This window comes from Coregonus clupeaformis, unplaced genomic scaffold (genome assembly GCF_020615455.1).
Source record: "Coregonus clupeaformis isolate EN_2021a unplaced genomic scaffold, ASM2061545v1 scaf0031, whole genome shotgun sequence".
In the NCBI taxonomy this organism is placed as follows: domain Eukaryota; kingdom Metazoa; phylum Chordata; class Actinopteri; order Salmoniformes; family Salmonidae; genus Coregonus; species Coregonus clupeaformis.
The window spans coordinates 567,181-588,202 of record NW_025533486.1 but is presented as its reverse complement, the minus strand read 5'-3'; the positions used below and the strand labels follow the sequence as shown (position 1 = coordinate 588,202).

Here is a 21,022-nt window from a genome sequence, read left to right as displayed (position 1 = left end):
TAGCCTACTGATGCTCAGGTTGAATCACATAGCCTACTCATGCTCAGGTTGAATCACATAGCCTACTCATGCTCAGGTTGAATCACATAGCCTACTGATGCTCAGGTTGAATCACATAGCCTACTGATGCTCAGGTTGAATCACATAGCCTACTGATGCTCAGGTTGAATCACATAGCCTACTGATGCTCAGGTTGAATCACATAGCCTACTGATGCTCAGGTTGAATCACACATAGCCTACTGATGCTCAGGTTGAGTCATAGACTACATCCATTTTGTAGGCCACCTCACATCTTATCCACATTATCCTATGAACTTGATTGTAATAAAGTATTACAATGTTTTCCTCAGGTGGTTGTGTGTTGGTGTGTTCAGACCTCTGATGCCGGCCCATACTGGTTAATGCAAAGATGGTGTTAGCACTATGCTACTGTGATCAATCCAGTCCTTGTCCCTCCACTCAGGTGGTCTACTCTGATCAATCCAGTCCTTGTCCCTCCACTCAGGTGGTCTACTGTGATCAATCCAGTCCTTGTCCCTCCACTCAGGTGGTCTACTGTGATCAATCCAGTCCTTGTCCCTCCACTCAGGTGGTCTACTCTGATCAATCCAGTCCTTGTCCCTCCACTCAGGTGGTCTCAAGCTCTATTACAGTAAATCAATCATCAACACACATTGACATAAACCCTCTACATACTTGAGTTTCTCCAGTCTGCAGTGTGGATCCTCCAGTCCAGCAGAGAGCAGTCTGACTCCTGAGTCTCCTGGGTGATTGTAGCTCAGGTCCAGCTCTCTCAGGTGTGAGGGGTTTGACCTCAGAGCTGAGACCAGAGAAACACAGCCTTCCTCTTCGACTGCACAGAGCGACAACCTGCAGAGAGTTAAACATTATTTCAAAATCACACTGCTCAGAGGCGACCCTTCATTCAGGGCAGGTGTTTTGAGCTGTTTTGAGCCCCACCAGTTTAGCTTTAAAAAAGAGCCTGTTTTGCTTGTTATTTTGGCATTAACACGTGTCAGATATCAGTTTGCAAACAATGTAAAAAAATATTATAATAATTGAGTTAATAAAGCCGCATACAAACATTGTCTCTTTTTTGCTTTCTTGAGTAAGGCAGCTCCAAAATGCAGGTGTTTTAGCCTAGCTCAGTGCTTTCTGTGGTGGTGGGGCAAGCCAGAAGAAAATACAGAGCGTTGCTTCGTGATTGGCTCAGTGTTCTGTCACTCATGGAGACTCTACGTCACCGTAACATCTAAGGGGAGAGCTCGAAAATTCAAGCTCCTTGGGTGCTCCCATAGAATTACATTAGAAGTGCCCATCCCAGAAGGCTCAAGGTCATTGGCCACAGATAAAATGACGTCAAATCACGTTATATCTACAGTAGCTTTGATTGGACTGATCCTATCAACATCATACTAGGAAGCTAGCAGTCATCATCATGAATCAAGTCGACAATCTACTGGCAAATCCTTTTCAAACCTTTTCACATGAAGATAAATTATGGAGGGAAATTATAGATAAAACGTATCAGTGCTCATCGGCCATTGGACATAAACATTACACAACAAGTTGGAAATTGCAAATTCAACAATGAGTGGTTTAGAAGGAATCAGTGGCTAACTGCAAGCATTGCAAAGCGATCACTAGCCTGCTATACCGTGGAGTGGATGTGTGGTCCAAGTCTGGGTTTAAGGGTCTCTTTTCCAAGCTTAAAAGGATAAACATTCACATGTAACATCATGGGCCAGAAAAGGTTGAATACATTGGCCATGCTGTTAATCCAGCATGACTTCTGTCGCTTTCAAAACAACTGGAAACTCGGAACTTGGAAATCTCAGACTTCAGTGAGTTCGAGACAACTGGGAACTCTGAAAAAAACGAGCTCCGACTGGGAAAATACGTTTTGAACGGTCATCCAACTTGTAATTCTAAGTCGGGAACTTGGGCCTCTTTCTAGAGCTCCGACCTGAAAGTCACTAACGTCATGATTCGACCTTGTTTTTTTCTGAGTTCCCAGTTGTCTTGAAAGCACCATAAATCCAGAGAATGCCAGACTTTGATGATAAAGTTTGATGACAAAATTTGCCCACGAAGGACCGCCGCGCCACCTTCCTGTTCAATTGAGCACAGAACAACAAGGTGAGTCCAAAAATGCATTGTACGCTACTGCATAAATTATGTAATATGCCTGGGAGATATGTATACTGCAGCTAAGAAAATAATACTAAGTGTATGTTGTGTAGTAAGCTGTTAGTAGCCCATGTGCCTCACCCTAATAATTTGGTCAATTTTCCCCTCATAGTTTAGCTTACTGTTCTGACTTGGTGGTGCACATGTAGCCTATAGCCTGTTTTAGAGAAATGTAATCATTGAATATTGTAAGAGCTTTCATTGTCTGCTTATATGCCCCTTTATTTATCCTACGGTTCTGACTTGGTGTACAGGGAGAACACTGTAAGAACGGCCCATGTTCTGAATTCTGTCGCTGTACATTTCAAAAGTGCTGAACACATAGTTATATTGACTACGTCCGTCTTAGCTCGCTCATTAATGTCTTCATCTAAATTATGGATTGCCTCTTATCCGCTCGTCGTCCCCTTATGCCATAGTTTGGACATCTCAATTGTCAGTAGTAACCACATTTGTTTAAGCAAGTCAGCCATATCAGCTATGTGTTTTTAAAAGGCAGTAAATGAGGCTGAATGAACTGTTTTGCTGCCAGACAAGGCTCTGCTGATAGCCAGGTGTAGCAGTGGTAAGGTGTTGGGACTGCTGTTGGGACAGCTTTATGTAGGCCCTAACAGTTTGTGGGCACCGTTTGTCACCATTATAGTGCAATGAATGTATTGTTTAGTGTTGTGTTGTGTAGTGACTTTGCCCCACCAAGATTTACGTGCTAAAATCGCCACTGACACTGCTATTCTTTGGTACTGAAAAGAAAAAGTGGCAGCTTCATTAAATTAAAATAAAATAAAAAATGTCTCTATATATTGTCAGTCAAAGGTCAGATGATGAGGTGTCAGATTTACATTGAATTATGTATTTTGGTCCTTTATAAACACGTGGATCTGGTGAACAGTTATCACTTGTTGACCAACTACACTCGGAACTCCAGAACTAGTGTTTAATATTTTCCCTGGATTTTACAAATGTTCCATACCAAAAATAAACACATTTTCTCCCGGGTAACCTGGTCTTTCCCAAAACTGGAAGTTCATCAAGGATCTCTCTGTACTTTGCTCTGTTCACCTTTCCCTCGATCCTGACTAGTCTCCCATCCTTGCCACTTAACAAAAACATCCCCACAGCATGATGCTGCCACCACCACGCTTCACAGTAGGGATGGTGCCAGGTTTCCTCCAGACGTGACGCTTGGCATTGTGGTGTCCAAAACAACGTTGCTGATAATGCCGTGATGATAAGAAGATCCGCTGACACTGTACTTTGATTATAAAGGTTTATTATAACAAAGAGTTTCAGCGTCAGATTTACAGATACCTGCAGATATCTGAAGAACAGCCGGACCCAATTCTGTTATTTGCTATTCTTATCCCCTTTGTTCAAGACATGGTATTTATATCCTATGTGACATAGTATGGCGTGATTTTAATACACCAATCCCTGGCTTTTAACATTTCATACCATATCCTCTTTTCCAGGAACTTAGTAATGCTTTCCAGATGTTTCCGAAAGCAGAGCCAAGTTTCCTCTAACACACTTTTGCAAACGTCAGCACAATCATAGACCCTCAGACACTACAGCATTAAGGCCAAAGAGTTCAATCTTGGTTTCATCAGATCAGAGAATCTTGTTTCTCATGGTCTGAGAGCCCCAAGCGGGCTGTCATGTGCCTTTTACTGAGGAGTGGCTTCCGTCTGGCCACTCTACCATAAAGTCCTGATTGGTGGAGTGCTGCAGAGATGGTTGTCCTTCTGGAAGATTCTCCCATCTCCACAGAGGTACTCTGGAGCTCTGTCAGAGTGACCATCGGTTTTTGGTTTGGATAGGTTTTAATCGTCATAGTGGGAACAATATCCCCTATACACTTCCTGATTAACTCAGTCACGGTGTCAGTGTACACATCAATGTTATTCTCAGAAGCAACGCAGAACATCCCAGTCCACGTGATCAAAACAGTCTTGAAGCATGGATCCCGATCGGTCAGACCAGCGTTGAATAGACCTTAGCAGGGGTACTTCCTGTTTGAGTTTCTGTCTATAGGAAGGGAGGAGCAAAATGGAGTCATGATCTGATTCGCCAAAGGGGGGCGGGGGAGGGCCTTGTAGCAATCCAGGAAGGGAGAGTAAAAATGGTCGAAATCTTTAGAAGCACGAGTACTGCAGGCGAAGTGTTGATAAAACTTCGTAAGCATTTTTCTCAGATTTGCTTTATTAAAGTCCCAAGCTACAATAAATGCGGCATCAGGATATGTGATCTTTCTAGAGCTCCGACTTTCCGACCTGAAGATCACTGACGTCATGATTTGACCTCATTTTTTTCTGAGTTCCCAGTTGTCTTGAAAGCACCAACACAAGTATTTACAGAGCCTTTCTGCGGCACTCCACAACTGGACCTCCAACGTCCCTCCACTGATTTTGATTTAAAGCTCATAACAGGAGCAGTCAAGCTATTGTAAGGCCGGGGTTAAACAGTTATCTATGGACACTCCAACTTCAGATGTAGACTCAAGGTTTAATTAAAGCGAGCTACACAACTTCAGGGTACAAGTAAAATAAAGGATGAAATACTATGAGCAGAGATCAGGCACCTGCAATGGCACCAAACTATAAACTGAACAGCTATCCCAGCAACCTCTGCCGATTAAACCCAGAGTCTAAGCACCCGCCATCAAATTAAAATTCACAAAATTAAGGCCCCATATTATATTAGAAACACATGGATTGACTGAACAATTATCACTTGCTGATCAAGTAAAGGAACACTGACCTCAGAGTCTCCAATTTGCATTGGGGATTCCCCAGTCCAGAAGAGAGCAGCTTCCCTCCTGAATCCGTCAGGCCATAACTTTCCTTTAGATCCAGCTCTATCAGATGTGAGGAGTTTGAGCTGAGAACTGAAGCCAACACTTCACATAATGCGTCTGAGAGGTGACAGTCAGTGAGTCTGTCAACACAGAGTAAATACCATGACAGACATGTTATTATAATGTTACGCTTAGCTTTCCCTGCTTACCCTGTTAGCCCTGCATGACTAATATGTACGCCGTGCATACATGGCTCAACTTTTTCTGATCAGTTATAGGTTGTTGAAGAGTTTTCAGCTGATAGAAAGTTTAGTCAGCTAATTAAAATACTGCTATAACTACAATTTATTTTGGTGTGGGATATTACTTACAGAGCTTTCCTGCAGCGCCTCACAGCTGGGAGCAGTCTCCTACGACCCTCCTGTGATGTCTTGTATTGCTTCAGGTCAAACACATCCAGAACCTCCTCTGATATCTGTAGCATGTAGGCCAGCGCTGAACACTGAGAAAGTGTGAGGTTTTTGGATATGTTCTCTGACCTCCAGTACGCTTGGATTTCCTCCTGTACTGAATGGTCTTTCATCTCTATCAGACAGTGGAAGAGATTGATGCACCTCTCAGGGGAGATGTTCTTCCTCTGCATCACCTTAAGGGATCGGATTGTTTTCTGGATGCTCTCTGGACTGCTTTCTGTCTGTGTCACCAGACCTCGTAGGAGTTTCTGATTGGACTCCAGTGACATGCCATGAAGGAAGCGGACAAAGAGGTCCAGGTGTCCGTTCTTGCTCTCCAAGGCTTTATCCACGGTACTCTTCAGCAGCTCATGCAAGGTTAGCTCTTCAGATGCAGCTCTAGACTTTCTCTTGAGGAAGGGCTTCAGTGCATCCATGTTCTTGGTTGTGTAACAATGGTACATGTAGACAGCTGAGAGAAACTCCTGAAGGCTCAGATGAACAAAGCAGTACACCACTCTCTGAAATAACACAGACTCTTCTTTAAAGATTTGTGTGCACACTCCTGAGTACACTGAGGCTTCTTTGACATCAATGCCACACTCTTTCAGGTCTTCTTCATAGAACATGAGATTACCCTTCTCCAGATTTTCAAACGCCAGCTTCCCCAGCTTCAGAAGAACTTCCTTATCTGACTCCATGAGCTCCTGTTGATCCATCTCATCTCTTCCATGATATTTCTGGTTCTTCAGGCTGGTCTGAATGAGCAGGAAGTGTATTGACATCTCAGTCAGAGTCGTGGGCATCTCTCTCCTCTTGTCTGTACTCAACATGTGTTCAAGGACTATTGAGGAAATCCAACAGAAGACTGGAATGTGGCACATGATGTGGAGGCTCCTTGATGTCTTTATGTGTGAGATGATTCTGCTGGCCAGGTCCTCATCACTGAATCTCTTCCTGAAATACTCCTCCTTCTGTGGGTCATTGAACCCTCGTACCTCTGTCACCTGGTCAACACACTTAGGGGGGATCTGATTGGTTGCTGCTGGTCGGGAGGTTATCCATAGGAGAGCAGAGTGAAGCAGATTCCCCTTGATGAGGTTTGTCAGCAGAACATCGACAGACGATGTCTGGGTGACATCAGACACCTTTTCGTTGTGCTGGAAATCCAATGGAAGTCTGCTTTCATCCAAACCATCAAAGATGAACATAGCTTTACAGGCAGTGAGTTTCTTTGCATTGCCTATGTCTAGTTCTGTGTGGAAGCCATTTAAAAGTCTGAGAAGACTGTACTGGAGATCTTTAATCAAGTTCAGCTCCCGGAAAGGAAGCACAAATATGATATCCACATCTTGGTTCGCCTTCTCTTCAGCCCAGTCTAGGATGAACTTCTGCACAGAGACTGTTTTTCCGATGCCAGCGATGCCCTTCGTCAGCACAGTTCTGATGCTTCTCTCTTGGCCTGGTAAGGGTTTAAAGATGTCATTGCAGTTGATTGCTGTGTCATGTGAGGTTGGCATCCTGGATGCTGTCTCTAGCTGCCACACCTCATGTTCATTGTTAACCCCTTCACTCTCTCCCTCTGTGATGTAGAGCTCTGTGTAAATCCTGTTGAGGGGAGTTTGGTTCCCTTCTATTTCCATACCTTCTATCACACATTCATACCTCCTTTTCAGGCTGTCTTTATGGTTTACTATAACTCTCTGCAGGTTGTCATCCACTACAAGGGAAGAGGGAAAATGATGTGTATCAGAAACATTCATTGACAGGATGAAAAGTGGGCCTTCCACAACTACAGTAACTTATATTATCTCATAATATTGTAGTTAACTACTGTAAATCATATTAAGGTATTGACTTGGCCCACGTGTACAAGTGGTCTTACTGTTTTCAGAGCCTCTTGTTTTATTGGGTTGACTCAGGTGCTGTAGTACAGGATGTGTTCTGGATCTCTTTCTACACTGAGGACAGTCATAGTCTCCTGAAGGAGCAGGTTTCTCCCAGTATCTGGTGATGCACTGTCTACAGAACCTGTGTCCACAGGTGATAGAGACTGGATCCCTCAGCACCTGCTAACACACTGCACACCTGGACTGATCCTCTGGCAGAGTAGACCTTCCACTATAGAGATAAAGGAGAGAGAGAGAGATTGTAGATGTTAATACTGATCCTTTAACAGATTATACCTTCCACTACAGAGATAAAGGAGAGAGAGATTGTAGATGTTAATACTGATCCTTTAACAGAGTAGACCTTCCACTACAGAGATAAAGGAGAGAGAGATTGTAGATGTTAATACTGATCCTTTAACAGAGTAGACCTTCCACTACATAGATAAAGGAGAGAGAGAGAGATTGTAGATGTTAATACTGATCCTTTAACAGAGTAGACCTTCCACTACAGAGATAAAGGAGAGAGAGATTGTAGATGTTAATACTGATCCTTTAACAGAGTAGACCTTCCACTACAGAGATAAAGGAGAGAGAGATTGTAGATGTTAATACTGATCCTTTAACAGAGTAGACCTTCCACTACATAGATAAAGGAGAGAGAGAGAGAGATTGTAGATGTTAATACTGATCCTTTAACAGAGTAGACCTTCCACTACAGAGATAAAGGAGAGAGAGAGAGAGATTGTAGATGTTAATACTGATCCTTTAACAGAGTAGACCTTCCACTATAGAGATAAAGGAGAGAGATTGTAGATGTTAATACTGATCCTTTAACAGAGTAGACCTTCCACTACAGAGATAAAGGAGAGAGAGATTGCAGATGTTAATACTGATCCTTTAACAGAGTAGACCTTCCACTACAGAGATAAAGGAGAGAGAGATTGTAGATGTTAATACTGATCCTTTAACAGAGTAGACCTTCCACTACAGAGATAAAGGAGAGAGAGAGAGATTGTAGATGTCAATACTGATCCTTTAACAGAGTAGACCTTCCACTACAGAGATAAAGGAGAGAGAGATTGTAGATGTTAATACTGATCATTTAACAGAGTAGACCTTCCACTATAGAGATAAAGGAGAGAGAGATTGTAGATGTTAATACTGATCCTTTAACAGAGTAGACCTTCCACTACAGAGATAAAGGAGAGAGAGATTGCAGATGTTAATACTGATCCTTTAACAGAGTAGACCTTCCACTACAGAGATAAAGGAGAGAGAGATTGTAGATGTTAATACTGATCCTTTAACAGAGTAGACCTTCCACTACAGAGATAAAGGATAGAGAGAGATTGTAGATGTTAATACTGATCCTTTAACAGAGTAGACCTTCCACTACAGAGATAAAGGAGAGAGAGATTGTAGATGTTAATACTGATCATTTAACAGAGTAGACCTTCCACTACAGAGATAAAGGAGAGAGAGAGAGAGATTGTAGATGTTAATACTGATCCTTTAACAGAGTAGACCTTCCACTACAGAGGTAAAGGAGAGAGAGAGAGAGATTGTAGATGTTAATACTGATCCTTTAACAGAGTAGACCTTCCACTACAGAGATAAAGGAGAGAGAGAGAGTTTGTAGATGTTAATACTGATCCTTTAACAGAGTAGACCTTCCACTACAGAGATAACGGATAGAGAGAGATTGTAGATGTTAATACTGATCCTTTAACAGAGTAGACCTTCCACTACAGAGATAAAGGAGAGAGAGATTGTAGATGTTAAAACTGATCCTTTAACAGAGTAGATCATCCACTACAGAGATAAAGGAGAGAGAGAGGGATTGTAGATGTTAATACTGATCCTTTAACAGAGTAGACCTTCCACTATAGAGATAAAGGAGAGAGAGATTGTAGATGTTAATACTGATCCTTTAACAGAGTAGACCTTCCACTATAGAGATAAAGGAGAGAGAGAGAGATTGTAGATGTTAATACTGATCCTTTAACAGAGTAGATCATCCACTACAGAGATAAAGGAGAGAGAGAGAGATTGTAGATGTTAATACTGATCCTCTAACAGAGTAGACCTTCCACTACAGAGATAAAGGAGAGAGAGAGAGATTGTAGATGTTAATACTGATCATTTAACAGAGTAGACCATCCACTACAGAGATAAAGGAGAGAGAGATTGTAGATGTTAATACTGATCCTTTAACAGAGTAGATCATCCACCAATGTTCCTTCTAAATGTTTTGGGGCACTGAGCAAATTTCTGCTCTTGTGTTTACAGTAAACACTGACGCTGTACCCTTACAGTTGTAGGCAGTAGCCAATAGGCTGTACCCTTACAGTTATAGACAGTAGACAATAGGCTGTACCCTTACAGTTGTAGGCAGTAGCCAATAGGCTGTACCCTTACAGTTTTAGACAGTAGCCAATAGGCTGTACCCTGACAGTTGTAGACAGTAGCCAATAGGCTGTACCCTGACAGTTGTAGACAGTAGCCAATAGGCTGTACCCTGACAGTTGTAGACAGTAGCCAATAGGCTGTTTTGGCTATTGGAGTATAATGTAGGCCTACCAACCAAACCAATGGAGCAAATCCTATATGTGGTGTTCAATGCAGGCCTATATTGCATGAGACTTAAAAAAAAGTTTTTACCTTATTCAGGGCTTGCCATTAACCCTTAAAAGTATATTGACGCACCAGTGCGTCAACCTAAGTAACATAAAAAAGTCCCCAACAAAATCAGTCCGTTTAAGCTGGAGATATCGTCTCAATCCACCGCATCCGCCTATGTTGGCCTTCCACATCTGCGGTGGAAGGTGGCGGATCTACAGCTGAGTTTGTCAGACCATGAGACATCCCGAAAATTGGTCTTCTCACGAAAATGTCTGTAGCATCTGTATGATCCGACTATGAAAAGGAGAGACTCTCATGAACATGGTAGTGTTCTCCGTTTTGCTCTACGACCCACACAAGTGCTACGGGACTCGTCTGAAGCTATCCCATACAAACAAATAGAAGTATGGAGGTAGTTTTGTGCCCCATAAATATGGGGTTATATGGGTAAAAAAAAATAAAGAATCCTGATCTGTCTTATGTCTCCTAGATACAGGACAGACACTTCAAAACTTTATTCCTTATGATGTATTTTTTTGACTGTCTTTTTTTGCCATTTATGAATGTGTTATTCAATGAGTTTATATGGGCTTTAGTAGTAAAGGCCAAATTCAATATTTTATCAAATAATTGTTATATATATATATATATATATATTACTAAAATATTACTATTTTTTACATCTAATGCTAGCTAGCTACCCAACCAGCCCATAGAGAGAGCATTGCGGATGTTGTAGTCAACTTTAACTGCAACAGATTTCCACAACAATTTTCACGTTGCTACCAACCTTACTATAACACGAAAATGTAATATTTGTTCACAAAAAACATTGTTCTCACATATTAGTGTTATGTAACGCTGTAAGTTATAGGAATTTGTGGTTTTGGGTGGATTTTTCCTTTAATTTAGGCACGACAGAAAAACATAAAAGCCCATTGATGTAGCTATGCTCTTTTAGGTAAATCAATGAAACAAGCTCCAGTAGGCTAATCTTTTTGAGTGTGGACTGTACTGTATGGTATTATACTGTATTATATGGACTGGAATTACACACATTGTTCAAACCATGAAGCTGGGAGAGAACATGCATGCTTTGCAGGACATGTAACCTACAAAGTTACAATCATAAGCTAGCGAATTAGATTTTAATAATAGGGCCTACTTTACATGTATAATGTATATATACACCTTTCATAATATTCCCCCTAATATTATTAGCCTACCTCCTCCTTCTCTCTCTCTATTGGTGCTTCATTCCTTCCTCGCTTTAAAACAGTTAAATGAAATAGGTTTCATTGTCCTGATCTTCATCATTCTAATGACATGCTGAATAATACAGGACTATAATAAGATGCAGACGTCTTTCACTTCTTTTCACGAAGATTGAACAGTTATAGGTCTGAATAAATAACTGCTATAGCCCAGAGTTTCCCAAACTTGGTCCTGGGCCCCCGGGTGCACGTTGTGGTTTTTGCCCTAGAACTACACAGCTGATTGAAATCATCAAAGCTTGATGTCAACCACACCAATGTGTCGGAGGAAACCACTTTCGACTGACAACTGAAGTCAGCTTGCAGGCGCCCGGGCTAGAGCGTGGCGAGCCAAGGGAAGCCCCTTGGCCAAACCCTCCCCTGGACGGCACTGGGCCAATTGTGCGCCGCCCTATGGGCCCGGTCATGGCCGGCTGTAGTGGCGCCTCAGCACTGGGATGCATTGCCTTATGAAAGGAGAAATCCACCCATTCCTATAATTTACATTGTTAAATAACACTACTAATAATATTACTAATATGTGAGAACAATATTTTTTTGTGATCAAATGTTTAATTTAGCCGTTATAATAAGGTTGGTAGAAACATGTAAAAATCGTTTTGGGTATCTGTCGCAGCTCAGGTCGACTACAAAATCCACAATACAACGCTCTCTCTATGGGCTGGCTGGCTAGCAAGCAAGCAAACGTAGCTACACACATTAATACCAGAGACAATATCAGCATGTGAAGTAGCTAGTTAGCTGTAAAATAGCCTAAACAAACTGCACTATCAATTTAGGGGTCTACAATCTCACCGTGTTCAACCTGCAGATCGATGTGCCTCACAGAGTGGAGTCTGACGTTCACAACGGCAGAGATACTTTTGAGGAGATGGGGAAACTCCATTGGACTCCTGGTAACGCCCATTGGTGTACATTGCCCATGCTACGTCCATGGGCCGCGCGGTGCATTCTGGGCGATTCTGGGACAAGGAGAGCTCTCCTTCAAGGAGTGAATGGGAGGCAATTGAGTGCTAGCTAATAAAAAAAAACATTAGCACGAATTTCGTCAACAAGGTACAACATTAGGAATCTTTTCCGAGTTATGATATAATTGATCTCTTTATATCTGTAATATTGTATAGCTTTGGAATCGTCACAATGTGTACTTTCGAGGAAAATAGGCACGTTTCTCGACTCATACCCTGACTTTGAGAAGGGATTGCGCGACGATTAGTTTAGCAACCGCGTGACGCTGCATGACAACTTCAACGGGATTGGTCGACAGTCTGCTGGGGGTGGAGCGTTATACTCTCTGACGTGCATTGCCCAATGTGATTCCTATCTGTTTTCTCTAATATCTCTGGCAACGGCACCATGCAATGCACCCTGGACTGAAGAGGCAGACAAATAGGAGAAATGTGCTAGACAGATGGTTTTATTTGGTTTTATTTCCTGCAGTGTCTATTCATTGTCCAAACGCACGGCCGCTTTCTGGCTTGCTCCTGACTGCTATAGAGTTAGTACACATCATTCCCAAACATTCAAAATAATTTATTAAAACGTGAAAATGAACATTTCTAAGTGGTCACTTGTCAGAAAATGTTTTTAAAGTATCATATTATTCCCGGGGGTGTATAATGCATTTAATTCAGTTGACTGATTTCCTTTTATGAACTGTAACTCAGTAAAATCTTGTTTGCTGTTGCATTTATATTTTTGAGAGAAAGACTGCGAGAGAGTGCTGGCATGTGCATTGATTTAAAGCAACGATATTCAAGTGATAGGCTGTTTTAAAACTCTGCCGCTGCAATAAATAAAAATATATGTATCTTTACAATAAAAAATTTGCCCCCCGAAACCAGATGTAGATGTGTAAATTAGACTCGCATTCTGTCCTTATGTTACTGTAGCAACAGTTACCATGATGAGATGGTAGGTCTACATGCATTGTCCTGCGCTCCATCCTGAGAGGTGCTCTGTCCCCACCTGCAGGGTTGATGATTGATCATGCAGATAGCAGAGACAAGGCCGTCGATAAGACAGATTTAGACATTGCATATAATTTAACAGTTCCATTTTACATTTTGCTGTTAATATAAACAATGTATTATAATCGACCCGGTTTGTGCGTTTGAACGGTAGTGGGTTTGAACGGTAGATCTCGGTAACCCGGTTCCCGCTATTCAACCCTAATCACCATGCACTCCTTAAATATCTCAGTGTCAGTGAAGAACTTGGTGTGTTAAGTTAAAACCAGGGCTCTAATTGATGGGGTATGTGAGGGTATTGTGGCTTTTGTTAAAGAAAATGGCTGATTATATAAAGCGATCTATATGCCAGAAACAAGCTGTAAAATGCAGGCGAAAGACGTGACCGATGCATATTGGACATCTTTGATTTGTCTATGATATTCAGAAGCTGCACAACATTTTATAGGATAAACAAAATTGACTTTGCTTAAGCAATGTGTGATTCTGTCACCATCAATTGATGTTCGACATTTCAACCGGCTGTTAAACAACATACTAACTCTAAATGAGTCAGGAGCAAGCCAGGTAGCCTAAGGAACGAACATGAATTATTTAGGCTGTATTATTATTATTATTCCAAGGCTATAGCCTGCAATTTAAGAAATCAATTGTGAAGCATTTCAAATCAAAATCAAATCAAATTGTATTGGTCACATGCACATATTTAGCAGATGTTATTGCGGGTGCAGCGAAATGCTTGTGTTTCTAGCTCCAACAGTGGAGTAGTATTTAACAATTCACCACAGTACACACTAATCTAAAAGTAGAAGAATGGAATTAAGAAATATATAAATATTAGGACGAGCAATGTCGGAGTGGCATAGACTAAGATACAGTAGAATAGATGACAGTATATACATATGAGATGAGTAAAGCAGTATGTAAACCATTATTAAAGTGGTTAGTGTTCCATTATTAATGTCGCCAGTGATTCCATGTCTGTGTATATCGGGCGGCAGCCTCTAAGGTGCAGGGTTGAGGAACCGGCTGGTAGTGTTCCATTATTAATGTGGCCAGTGATTCCATGTCTGTGTATATCGGGCGGCAGCCTCTAAGGTGCAGGGTTGAGGAACCGGCTGGTAGTGTTCCATTATTAATGTGGCCAGTGATTCCATGTCTGTGTATATCGGGCGGCAGCCTCTAAGGTGCAGGGTTGAGGAACCGGCTGGTAGTGTTCCATTATTAATGTGGCCAGTGATTCCATGTCTGTGTATATCGGGCGGCAGCCTCTAAGGTGCAGGGTTGAGGAACCGGGTGGTAGTGTTCCATTATTAATGTGGCCAGTGATTCCATGTCTGTGTATATCGGGCGGCAGCCTCTAAGGTGCAGGGTTGAGGAACCGGCTGGTAGTGTTCCATTATTAATGTGGCCAGTGATTCCATGTCTGTGTATATCGGGCGGCAGCCTCTAAGGTGCAGGGTTGAGGAACCGGGTGGTAGTGTTCCATTATTAATGTGGCCAGTGATTCCATGTCTGTGTATATCGGGCGGCAGCCTCTAAGGTGCAGGGTTGAGGAACCGGGTGGTAGTGTTCCATTATTAATGTGGCCAGTGATTCCATGTCTGTGTATATCGGGCGGCAGCCTCTAAGGTGCAGGGTTGAGGAACCGGCTGGTAGTGTTCCATTATTAATGTGACCAGTGATTCCATGTCTGTGTATATCGGGCGGCAGCCTCTAAGGTGCAGGGTTGAGGAACCGGCTGGTAGTGTTCCATTATTAATGTGGCCAGTGATTCCATGTCTGTGTATATCGGGCGGCAGCCTCTAAGGTGCAGGGTTGAGGAACCGGCTGGTAGTGTTCCATTATTAATGTGGCCAGTGATTCCATGTCTGTGTATATCGGGCGGCAGCCTCTAAGGTGCAGGGTTGAGGAACCGGCTGGTAGTGTTCCATTATTAATGTGGCCAGTGATTCCATGTCTGTGTATATCGGGCGGCAGCCTCTAAGGTGCAGGGTTGAGGAACCGGCTGGTAGTGTTCCATTATTAATGTGGCCAGTGATTCCATGTCTGTGTATATCGGGCGGCAGCCTCTAAGGTGCAGGGTTGAGGAACCGGCTGGTAGTGTTCCATTATTAATGTGGCCAGTGATTCCATGTCTGTGTATATCGGGCGGCAGCCTCTAAGGTGCAGGGTTGAGGAACCGGCTGGTAGTGTTCCATTATTAATGTGGCCAGTGATTCCATGTCTGTGTATATCGGGCGGCAGCCTCTAAGGTGCAGGGTTGAGGAACCGGCTGGTAGTGTTCCATTATTAATGTGGCCAGTGATTCCATGTCTGTGTATATCGGGCGGCAGCCTCTAAGGTGCAGGGTTGAGGAACCGGCTGGTAGTGTTCCATTATTAATGTGGCCAGTGATTCCATGTCTGTGTATATCGGGCGGCAGCCTCTAAGGTGCAGGGTTGAGGAACCGGCTGGTAGTGTTCCATTATTAATGTGGCCAGTGATTCCATGTCTGTGTATATCGGGCGGCAGCCTCTAAGGTGCAGGGTTGAGGAACCGGGTGGTAGTGTTCCATTATTAATGTGGCCAGTGATTCCATGTCTGTGTATATCGGGCGGCAGCCTCTAAGGTGCAGGGTTGAGGAACCGGGTGGTAGTGTTCCATTATTAATGTGGCCAGTGATTCCATGTCTGTGTATATCGGGCGGCAGCCTCTAAGGTGCAGGGTTGAGGAACCGGCTGGTAGTGTTCCATTATTAATGTGGCCAGTGATTCCATGTCTGTGTATATCGGGCGGCAGCCTCTAAGGTGCAGGGTTGAGGAACCGGGTGGTAGTGTTCCATTATTAATGTGGCCAGTGATTCCATGTCTGTGTATATCGGGCGGCAGCCTCTAAGGTGCAGGGTTGAGGAACCGGCTGGTAGTGTTCCATTATTAATGTGGCCAGTGATTCCATGTCTGTGTATATCGGGCGGCAGCCTCTAAGGTGCAGGGTTGAGGAACCGGCTGGTAGTGTTCCATTATTAATGTGGCCAGTGATTCCATGTCTGTGTATATCGGGCGGCAGCCTCTAAGGTGCAGGGGTTGAGGAACCGGCTGGTAGTGTTCCATTATTAATGTGGCCAGTGATTCCATGTCTGTGTATATCGGGCGGCAGCCTCTAAGGTGCAGGGTTGAGGAACCGGCTGGTAGCCTCCTAGTCATGGCATGTAGCATTGGTCACATGCTGCATGCTGGCAGGAGCATTCAGCATTTCAACAACACATGAACAACAGCACTTCAACAACATGCCTATACATTGAGCATTTAGGCTGTATAAAACGTATGCCTTATTAAGCTATACAGTGCCTTTGAATTTACTTTTTAGAAACACGAGTTTGGCCAGTCTTTGGTTTGAGGATCATGTGGTGAGTTACAAATGCCTGGTTTGTTAATTTAGCCTAGCAGAGGCTAGTGTATTACCATGCCCTAATCACAGTCAACACAAATCTATTTTGTAACAACAATATCATGGAATGAAATAGAATACATTAGAAAATGATAGTTTCCCCAAAAATAATTTACAAGTGCACATTTGCCCACCTGATGATTTGCGGCTGCTGTGTTGAAAAATGAATAACTTTCTCTGGAATTCATTGATGATCAGATACTTCAGTTGTAACTGATTCTGTTGATGATCAGATACTTCAGTTGTAACTGGTTCTGTTGATGATCAGATACTTCAGTTGTAACTGGTTCTGTTGATGATCAGATACTTCAGTTGTAACTGGTTCTGTTTACATTCCATGTTTACAGTTGATGGACATAATGTAGAATAATAGTGAAGACATCAAAACTATGAAATAACACATATGGAATCATGTAGTAACGAAAAAAGTGTTTTTAGCAACCCTTTGCCTTCATAACAGCTTTACACACTCTTGGCATTCTCTCAACCAGCTTCACCTGGAATGCTTTTCCAACAGTCTTGAAGCAGTTCTCACATATGCTGAGCACTTGTTGGCTGCTTTTCCTTCACTCTGCGGTCCAACTCATCCCAAACAATCTCAAACGGGTTGAGGTCGGGTGATTGTGGAGGCCAGGTCATCTGATGCAGCACTCCATCACTCTCCTTCTTGGTCAAATAGCCCTTACACAGCCTGGGGGTGTGTTGGGTCAGTGTCCTGTTGTAAAACAAATGGTAGTCCCACTAAGCGCAAACCAGATGGGATGGCGTATCGCTGCAGAATGCTGTGGTAGCCATGCTGGTTAAGTGTGCCTTGAATTCTAAATAAATCACAGACAGTGTCACTAGCAAAGCACCCCCACACCATCACACCATCACACCTCCTCCTCCATGCTTCACGGTGGGAACCACACATGCGGAGATCATCTGTTCACCTACCCTGCATCTCACAAAGACACGGCGGTTGGAACCAATCCAAAGAAAAGGATAGGCGGGAGCTTTGTGGACAACAACACCCATTGTGAGGGCAGAGAGACGGATCTTGTCAGTGTATCCATAATCTTTGATTGCACTGAATTAAATTCGACTTTCTGTTACTCAAATTCAAATTCCTGTGGGATGTGGCCAATTAGAATTTCAACTCATGAGCAATGTTCTCTCCAACTTGATCGTTTTCCCGATTAGTTAACACTATTAACATTTGCCTCTACTGTGGGAATTCTTGTCACGCCCTGGCTCTGGGGACTCTAGTATGTTGAGCCAGGGTGTGAGTTTTCATGTGTGTTGGTTCTAGTGTTTGTATATCTATGTTGGCCAGGGTGGCTCCCAATCAGAGACGGCTGTAGCTCGTTGTCTCTGATTGGGAGTCATACTTAGGTAGCCGTTAGGCATTCATTCATTGTGGTTTCTTGTTCGTGGTTGGTTTGTGTTTGACCATTGACTGTCACGTCATCGTTTTGTTGTTTTGATCGTGTGATCATTATATAAATAAATATGTTCGCATTCAACGCTGCGCCTTGGTCCTCATCTCTTACCGACGATTGTGACAGAAGAAACCACCAAAACTGGACCAAGCAGCGTGTCCAGGAGCCATCGCCAGGGGAATCGCTAACAGATCTCCGTGGCAACCTCGACTGGGTCAAGCCTAGTGAGGAGCAGAGAGGGTGGACTTGGGAACAGTGGAGGAAGAGCTTCGACTGGGTCAAGCCAAATGAGGAGCTGAATGGAGGGAGTTGGAAGCAGAAGAGCGAGAGTTGGGCGAGAACTATAGAGGCCTGGCCCACGGGGAAGAGAGACCCCCAGAACATTTTTAGGGGGGGGCTCACGACGTCGGGGCAGCAGGAGGCCGCGATAGAGCGGTCCAGCGGGTTGGCAGAGGAGGCCGCCAGGTTACGGGGGCCACTGGTCGAAGAGGGGATCGAAGGTGTAGAGGCATGGCGAGAGGTACTGGGGTGTGTTACCAGTCCGGTCCGGCCCGTTCCAGATCCCAGTGTAGAGCCAGTGGTGTGTGTCCCCAGTACGGTCTGTTCCTGCTCCCCGCACCAAGCCTACGGTGCGCGTCGCCAGCTCGGCCCGGCCTGTTCCTGCTCCTCGCACCAAGCCTATGGTGCGCTTCGCCAGCCCGGCCCGGCCTGTTCCTGCCCCTCGCACCAAGTCAGTGGTGCGCTTCGTCAGCCCGGCTCGGCCCGTTCCTGCTCCCCGCACCAAGTCAGTGGTGCGCTTCGTCAGCCCGGCTCGGCCCGTTCCTGCTCCCCGCACCAAGTCAGTGGTGCGCTTCGTCAGCCCGGCTCGGCCCGTTCCTGCTCCCCGCACCAAGTGAGTGGTGCGCTTCGTCAGCCCGGCTCGGCCCGTTCCTGCTCTCCGCACCAAGTCAGTGGTGCGCCCGTCAGCCCGGCTCGGCCCGTTCCTGCTCCCCGCACCAAGTCAGTGAAGCGTTTCGTCAGCCCGGTTCGGCCCGCTCCTGCTCCCCGCACCAAGTCAGGGGTGCGTTTCGTCAGCCCGGCTCGGGCCGTTCCTGCTCCCCACACCAAGCCAGTGTGGGGAGCAGGAGGAACAGGCACAGCCCGTGCCTGTTCCTCTGGTGCCTGGTTCAGCACGGGTCAGCTGCTTCACGCCGGAGCTAGAGCAATCCGCTCCACCAGTGTGCAGTCCAGCTCCGGTCAGCAGGGCCAGACCGGACCAGGGGTACTTTGGGGGTTAGAGAGCGAGTGGGGATCATGCCCGAGCCGGATCCGCCGCCAAGGCGGAGTGCCCAACCGGTCCCTCCCCTGTGGTATTTGGTTGGCGCGGTCGGAGTCCGCGCCTTTAGGGGGGGGTACTGTCACGCCCTGGCTCTGGGGACTCTAGTATGTTGAGCCAGGGTGTGAGTTTTCATGTGTGTTGGTTCTAGTGTTTGTATATCTATGTTGGCCAGGGTGGCTCCCAATCAGAGACGGCTGTAGCTCGTTGTCTCTGATTGGGAGTCATACTTAGGTAGCCGTTAGGCATTCATTCATTGTGGTTTCTTGTTCGTGTTGGTTTGTGTTTGACCATTAACTGTCACGTCATCGTTTTGTTGTTTTGATCGTGTGATCATTATATAAATAAATATGTTCGCATTCAACGCTGCGCCTTGGTCTTCATCTCTTACCGACGATCGTGACAATTCTGATGGAATCAACACAATATTAGCCACTTTCAGTCCAACATACTGAAATAAAGCAAACTATGCAAGACTTAGTATTCAAAATTAACTATGCAGTAGATTGTGTAGGCAGAGCGCATCAGAGAAGGATTCTGTAGCATTGCCAGGCACGACTCAGGCCTGTACTCTGAGCCATAGTACTAATGTATAAGAAAACAACAAAGGAAAGAAAAGCATTGCAAGTTTACATTTTGCAAAGTTAGTGTGGGAGAGGTAGAATTGTTTTTGTTATCGATCAATAATGAAAAACCTCCTGGCATTGACAACTTAGATGGGAAGCTACTGAGGATGGTAGCTGACTCTATAGCCACTCCTATCTGTCATATCTTTAATCTGGAGCCTAGAGGAAAGTCTTTGTCTTCAGGCCTGGAGGGAAGCCAAAGTAATTCCGCTATCCAAGCGTGGTAAAGCGACCTTTACTGGTTCTAACAGCAGACCTAACAGCTTGCTACCAGCACTTAGCAAACTGTTGTTTGACCAAATACAATGCTATTTCTCTGTAAATAAATTAACAACAGACTTTCAGCATGCTTCTAGAGAAACTAATATACTTGGCCAGTGTTAAAACTGTAACTTCCAGCTGGTACAGCCTCAGTGTTCACAGTAAACGGGTGCCGAAAGTTGTACAGAATTTTCACAACATTCAGGTTTGCGCTCAGCAGACCTGAAATTTGCTCAATGACGATTAATCTTCCTCATGAGTTGAATGGGAGTCAATTCCAAAATTCTGAATTGAGCCCAACCCTGATTGCTACACATATTATGACCTATGTCTTTATCTAAACCAAAGCAGTTTGACTTCTTAGCAATGAAGTTGTAACTGTGAGCTGCTGTAAACCTATGTGATTGGGTACAAAGGTTGAGTATCTAGATTCCCTTGCTGCACTGGGGAAATAATGAAATGGTTGTCATGGTGATTTAAACTGGGACTGGTTATCTCCGAACTCTGAGGCCATGTCATTTGTTACATTTCAGCCAATTGATAAAAGCAGCTACAAGGCTGAACCTAAAAGACAACTCTAAATTGATACTTATTTATATGATCATAAAATCCTTTATCTCATTCTATTGAGTCTCTTTGTTCAACAAGTAGTCTATGATATTAATATTGTAGCAAACAGCGGGGGCAGGGAAGTGAACCCGGGTCGCTGGCGAGAAAGGCAAACACCCTACACATGGCAATAGGCTTAACCCACATGGTGGGAATTGTAATGTG

At 44.1% G+C, this 21,022-nt stretch overlaps 1 protein-coding gene across 1 annotated transcript; it reads right to left on the bottom strand.

The window, feature by feature from the left end:
• Nucleotides 1-639: 639 nt before the first annotated feature.
• On the bottom strand, nucleotides 640-12,143 carry LOC121559158 (NLR family CARD domain-containing protein 3-like). Its single transcript, XM_045212607.1, has 5 exons — nucleotides 12,068-12,143; nucleotides 5,358-7,158; nucleotides 4,950-5,126; nucleotides 798-872; nucleotides 640-646 (listed from the first exon to the last, which is right to left on the bottom strand). The coding sequence occupies exons 1-5, from the start codon at nucleotides 12,141-12,143 to the stop codon at nucleotides 640-642; spliced, it is 2,136 nt and encodes a 711-aa protein (XP_045068542.1).
• Nucleotides 12,144-21,022: the final 8,879 nt, after the last annotated feature.